Here is a 6,994-nt window from a genome sequence, read left to right as displayed (position 1 = left end):
TCAATATTATCTAGTGTTGTATTTCGGATCGATGTATTTGAAATTAAGGATTTCAAATTCACAGTGACAATTTCATCGAAATTGTTTGGAAAATTCAACACTAATAAGAATTTAAAATTTTTTAAGGGTGCATCTGAATTGACGGATTTGGAAATTGTTGGTCTTTTAAAATCTTGTGTGTGCCATTTTATTTCGAGTAATTTATGTTTGCAAAAAAAATTAAATGGCTGTTGGATTTAGGGTTGTCGATGGGTGGGTTGTACCCTACTCAGATTTATAGCCTAATAGAGAGTGGTCACGGGACGTTGAGTGGGCTGCAAGGAAATGGATAGGAAAATAATCATTAACTTGGCTTATCGTGCACTCCTGACTACTTGCATTTATCACATTTGGAGGGAACGAAATTTGAGACGCTTTGAGCATACAGAGCGATCACCGAATATCATAACCACTATTATTGTGGAAGATATTAGACAGAGGATTATCAGTGTTAATTTATCTCGTTCTGTTAGTTCATGTGCGTTATATAGATTATGGCGTATTCCTTGGCCTGTCGAGGGAGAAAACACCAGTTGAGCACTGTTGTACTGTACGATCTTATTTTATTAATAAAACTTACATTTACCCAAAAAATATCTGTAGTTATTACTCATATATTTACCTGTGAAATATCCATTGACTCTTACCCATTTTATCTTAAATAATTGAATTCAATGTGGGTCTTACTCTTTGGGTTTTACACATTTTAAAAACAATAATACAATCAAACATATTTCTTTGTAATGATGTCACAAAATTATATAATTAAATTAATTTATTAAAAATATTTCATGAACTTGCAGTCAATAAAAAAAATTAAAAACTATTTGAATTTTCAACATGTGCAGATCAATATTGTTGAAATAAATATAATTATCTTAATTTTGTTCGAATAATGAATCGTTATTAATCAATTATACAATTGATACAAATTCGAAATCGGAACGAAAGTAAAGATTTGGTAGAAAAAAAGTACGAAAATCATAGTTTAACTTTAGAATATTTTTTCATCGATCTGAAATCGAATTCAATTTTCATTTCATGAGTTTTCTGCATTTCAAATTCAAATAAGTTTTATTAGTCCGACATATTAGCCGAGTTTGACTTATCACTTTATTGTCAAATTAATTTCAAAAGAAATTTAATCTGGAGTTGTCACTATGAAAATAAAAATGAAAAGTTTTGATAATCTTTTATTTTTTTAGAATATCAATGCGTGTAAAAAGTTAATGAACTATGTACAAAATTTAAAAGTATCATATGGCAAGTAAATCTAGTCGATTAATTATAAAAAAAATTACAAATTCAGTAATTTTAAGTTAGTGGCTATTGATGAATTTTCAGAGTCTTAGATTTTATTCATTTAATACTCAGACCTATGAATACTTTTTAATCTCGACTCTATCCATACCCAAAAAACTTACTTTAATGGGAATAGCCGAGTCTGAATCTAATATAAAAATAATGGGCCCAAATTTGGATATTAATTACACTTTGCCCTCTTAAATTATTATTAATGTAATATTTGTCCTTTAAATTAATAAATGTAATATTTATTGTCTTGATTGGATAAAAATACCCCTCGTTCTGTGAACAATTATATTATTCTCAATATATTTTAGTATTTTGCAAATTAAACCATCATCAAATTATTTTTTAATTAATTTTTTTATTAATTTGTCAAGAATTTTTTTAGTATAATTTAATATATAATAGATACACAATAAATAAAATATAACCAACAACTCATATGTGCTTTTTAAAATAAATTGACAAATATATATATGCTTAACTGAAAGTAAATTTTTTTGTAAAAAAAGTGAATAAATATATACATTTCTAAAGAAAATATATTCAAAACATCGATATGTAATTACTCATTTTTATTAAAAGAATAAATAGTTAATAACTAAATTTTATTTTCAAATTAGAAAAAAATATTTTCATAATTTTTTTGTGTATTTATTGTAGTTATTCATTATTAATTTTTAGTCTGTCAACTATAATAAAATTTAAATCATTTAACTCATCAATTATATTTTAATTTATTATAATTAAAATATACTTCGTCCAATTAATTTTTTCAATTCAATTTAAAATGCAAAATTGTTAAAAAAGAAAAAAGAGATTCTTTATACTATATATATATGCACATATAATATAAGGGTAATATTAGTTAAAAATTTAATTGTATGGAGTAAGTGTTATATTTATTAATTTAGAAGGGTAAATCTCCCATTAACAATAATTGAAGGGGCAAAGTGTAATTGGCCCTAATCTCTATATTTGGTGTTGTACATCATTTTTGAATGGTTGTACCTTAAAGACCAACTGTACGAAACTGTAAAAACCAATTTTATCCCATTCCCGTTAAATAGGTTCATTCCCACCGCGTCCCACTTTCTCTCTCTCCTCTGTTTCTGTTTCTCTCTCTGCTGCGGCAACAAATCCAATTCAACGATGGCCGAATCCCATGTAGCGACATCTCCCTAGGAATAGCCCAGAACAATTCTCCCTTGATATTTTTCCCAAGAAATTGAAGAAATGGATGGGGGATGGATTGAATTCAACAATAATGCGCTGGAATTCTTCAACAGTCCCGCGCTAATGGAAGCATTCGTCGACATATTGGTTTGCGCGGTGCCGATTTGGGTGGCCGTGATGATCGGCTTGGCTTGCGGGTGGTCATGGCGGCCGAGGTGGACCGGGTTGGTTTTCCTTGGTTTCCGATCCAAACTCCGATTCCTTTGGACCCTTCCCCCGGGGTTGGGCGCGCGGAGATTCTGGCTCGCGTTCACGGCGCTTTCGGCCTTTTCCCTGTGTCGTGGTCTTTGGTCTCGGTCTCGTGGCAGGAGCCGTAAGCTGGAGAAGTCGTTGTCAGCTCAGGAGCTGGTGGGTTCGGCTTCTAGTTCGGCTCCGGCGGCTGCCGCACAGGAGTTGGTCGTGGTTGATGATGCTAGCTGTGGAGAGATCAAGTATGTATATTATTCTTGTGTTTCTCCTTTTTCTGTACTTTTTGCTTTAATAAATCGATTCCTATATGAATGATCGCAAACGGTTATGTTTGTTGGTCTATCTATGAAGAAACTGATATGTGTTTCTTTGTATGTAATAGTTCTGAATCTGTTGATGCCAGGTAATGTTAGATACGCTTGGTTGGATTAAAATGGAAAGTAGTGTGTATCTTTTAATAAGTCTTTTATGATGAGGTAGACAGTAATGGTGTTATTCTCTTGTGTGTCTTTGAGTTAGATCGAAACAACAGGAAAAAGCTAATTGTTTCCACTTCAGAATGCTAGAATGAACTGGGATTTATAGCGAAGTCGGAATTCCATTTTGATTCAGTAAGAAGCAAATTAAGGGTCTCATCAACATAACAGTAACATTTCTGTGTTCTGATACTTGTGCTGTCAAATATCAACCCTCATCTTTTTGTACTTAAGAAGTATAATTTTTTTTTGAATTTCCAGAGTATCAAGGAAACAATGCCCAATCAATCATATTGTTAACATCCCTTAGTAAAAATTTAAAGTGAAATTTTACATATCAAATGGTAAATATGTAAGCAAACAGAGATGTGTGTCCATCAAATGCTAAATATGCAAGCAGTGGAGATATCTGGTTTTGTACGTTATTCCAAACAAATTCTATCTTCTTCCTTTACTTTGGCTGGAAAGCAGCTACTTTTCAGATAGGTATGGAATAAATGGAGTTGTTTCTTCCGGAATTGTTATCCAATGTTTATTAAGGGATTGAAGCTTTACTATATTTTATAGGGTTATCATACAAGCATTGCCTGACTATTAAGGAGGAAAACTTTATGGATCAGTCGTCTTTGTTTTATCCTATATTTTGGTCCTTTAGATAGTATTATCCAGGGTTTTATCCGACTTTGGATTGGGTAGATATTATTTCAAAATTATCCATAACATGTGAAAAGTGAAAACCATCAACGGAAATCAAGGATAACCATTGTTAGTGGAGGTCAGGGGAAGTTGTTGTGAGGTGATCTGTGATCCTTTATCCATATATGTTTATGAAGTGTTTTTTCATAAATAGTGTTGGTTTGATGCAGCTTGGCGTGGAGCCAGACTAATTCTATGCTGCATGTCTTGGTTCTGTTTTACATTATACTGTCTTCCTACATTTAAGTACCAATGTCATTTCCAGCCTGTGTGAATAGAGTCAATGTATTTACTTAAACTTTGTGACTTGTGATGAGTCCAATATGAGCCAATCTTTTTCAAAGTTTGAAACTTTGTGGCAGTTCATTTTTCTCTCCTTTTCCTTTTTTCCCCAGTCACCAACATGAAAGGCACATAATGATACTAAAAAAAGTGTGGAAGAGCATGACTTAGTTATATTTAGTGATAATTACATGTACACGCCCTTACCTATGGTCTATTTACACAAACCAACCCTGCGTTTTGAAAAATTACACATATACCCACTAAAAATGTCAACATCATTTACACAAAGCCACCTTGTTTTTTGGAAACTTACACATAGATATCAACATCATTACACAAACTATCCCTGCTTTTTGGTTGTGGTTTCTATAATTATGTAAAAGATTGTATAGGTATAATTATCCTTTATATTTAACTTGAGATCATACCCTCTATATCGACCAATTTGTTTGGCATTCTTCAAAGAGGAAAAAGCTAGGCACTAGATGATGAATGTCCCTTCCCCCATCTTCTTTTTCTTTAGAGAGGGTAAAAGTCAATTCCAGATCTGATGACCGACATCATTCTCTGGCATTTTCAATAGATTTTCAGATGAATAGACCTTCATGCATACTCCCCATTGGTTTCGAGTTTAGGTAATTATTCAGTCATAAGAAATGGATTCTATAAATTTTTTTAGCTTTCACCATGAAATAAAGAGGCCTTTCTGTTAGGAGAATGTGTTATATGTGACATATTTACTTTAGTTTGTGCTATGATTATGATCATTTTGACAGTATATGTTTAAGAATGCTAATATGACATCAAATTCTTTAAATTTATGAGAATTTTTTTTCTATATTATTTCTTCCACCAGCTGTATATTGCTTAAATGTGGTCGACTCTTGATCATGTCAACTGTAAAACATTCTTAAACCCCCTCATTATTGTCTTCCTCCTTCTTTAGTCCTGTCTCTGGAGCCCCAGATGGTCTATCAAATAGTGTTACAGAAAAAGACCTGGAGCACCTACTAAATCTTCTTGATGGGAAAGATGGGGAAATGGCATGGCAAAGCATGATGGAGCGCTCTACATCTAACATGACATACCAAGCCTGGCGACATGAGCCTGAGGTGAGACTATGCATTATCATTGGTAGCTCTACCTTGTAGATCTCTGGAGAGTTCTCATGGAGTAGATTGTACTGGTTTGCTCCATGATATAGATGGATCAGATGATTAAGTATATGTTTCAGTGTCTCTTATTGATGTCAGTGAGCTATGCTAATTTATGACATGATAGTTCATCTACTTTCTGATGTTTCTGTTTGATGTGTCTAATTTTTCAGTCTCTTGTAAAAATTATAGCGACGTGGCTACTGTAAAGAAAATATATTTTGGTCATGCTACTTAACGGAAGTAGGTCTCTGATTTTTTAGACGCATTGTTGACAGATGGGCCCAACAGTGTACCGCAGCAAAACCATTTTTGAAGAAGCAACTCCTGAGCTGGTTAGAGATTTTTTCTGGGACGATGAGTTTCGGCCTAAATGGGATCCTATGCTTGTGTATGTCAAAATACTAGAAGAATGCCCTAATACAGGGATGATGATTGTCCACTGGATTAAGAAGGTTTGTTAAATCTATGCTAGAGCAATGATTCATGTAATTTTTCTTTTATTGATAGTTTTTCAACGGATAACACTTTAATATATCCTGTCTATGCAGTTCCCTTTCTTCTGTAGCGATCGAGAATATATCATTGGGAGGAGAATATGGGAAGGAGGGAAAACTTATTTTTGTGTGACAAAGGTATGAGTGTTATTATAGCAGTTTGCTGTTTTAGCATTCTTTACAGCTGACATCCTTCCTTACAAACTTGAGGACTTTGTGTTGTTAACTACTCTGTTCACCTGAATAACTTACCATGTACTAGGGCACTACGCTTTGGTTGAACTACCCATCTGCTACACATTCTGTATACGTTCTTAGCTTTTGGTCAATACTCACCTGATTATGAAACACTATGGTTGCAGGGGGTACCATATCCAAGTGTGCCAAGGCGTGACAAACCTAGGCGTGTTGATCTTTATTTCTCAAGCTGGGTTATCAAGCCTGGTGAGGATTTTGCTTTTTGGTGATATACACACCTAGTTCTTCGTCTTCTTTCATCATATATAACTTGTGCAAAATTATGCAGCGCATTCTCGTAAAGGAGATGGTCAGTTGTCTGCATGCGAGGTCATGCTTATTCACTATGAGGACATGGGAATCCCAAAAGATGTTGCTAAGTTGGGCGTTCGCCATGGAATGTGGGGAACAGTTAAGAAATTACATGCCGGTTTTAGAGCATATCAAGCTGCTAGAAAGTTAGAGGCATCACTCTCCCGGTGTGCTCTCATGGCAAGAATCACCACCAAGATTTCAACCGATGAAGAGACCGACTCTGGGGAACAAGTGTCCGGTGAGGAAGAAAGGAAAGAGTTAGTGACAACAGAAAGGCAAAAAGATCAGGGAGGCATCGACTGGAAATGGGTTGCGATTGGTGGAACTGTTGCCCTCGTTTGTGGACTTCAAACAGGACTGATAGGGAGAGCGTTGTTGATAGGAGCAGGGCATAGAATTGCTAGGGGACGGGGGAACCCTAGGCGATAAAGTGTAACAACCTATTGATGGCTATTGCTATAACAGCAGAATTATACTCTTTGCTTTGGTGTACTTGCGAATTGTGTTGTATAACAAGGAGCAGTTTCCGGCTATATAAGCTTTACAACATCATATTGTTTTC

General features: G+C 34.4%; 1 protein-coding gene across 1 annotated transcript; it reads left to right on the top strand.

Moving 5' to 3' along the window:
* LOC105158432 lies at positions 2,431-6,994 on the top strand. Its single transcript, XM_011075190.2, has 6 exons — positions 2,431-3,014; positions 5,176-5,341; positions 5,662-5,838; positions 5,935-6,018; positions 6,243-6,324; positions 6,407-6,994. The coding sequence occupies exons 1-6, from the start codon at positions 2,584-2,586 to the stop codon at positions 6,859-6,861; spliced, it is 1,395 nt and encodes a 464-aa protein (XP_011073492.2). The 5' UTR covers positions 2,431-2,583; the 3' UTR covers positions 6,862-6,994.

The sequence above is a fragment of the Sesamum indicum genome, linkage group LG3, assembly GCF_000512975.1.
Source record: "Sesamum indicum cultivar Zhongzhi No. 13 linkage group LG3, S_indicum_v1.0, whole genome shotgun sequence".
Lineage (NCBI taxonomy): Eukaryota > Viridiplantae > Streptophyta > Magnoliopsida > Lamiales > Pedaliaceae > Sesamum > Sesamum indicum.
This window is presented reverse-complemented; position numbering and strand designations above follow the sequence as displayed.

Coding starts and splice junctions, on each gene's coding strand:
- LOC105158432 (XM_011075190.2), top strand. CDS start 2,584: ATGGATGGGGGATGGATTGAATTCAACAATAATGCGCTGGAATTCTTC. Junction 5,839..5,934: donor TTGTCCACTGGATTAAGAAG/GTTTGTTAAATC, acceptor CTGTCTATGCAG/TTCCCTTTCTTCTGTAGCGA. Junction 6,325..6,406: donor AAGCTGGGTTATCAAGCCTG/GTGAGGATTTTG, acceptor AAAATTATGCAG/CGCATTCTCGTAAAGGAGAT.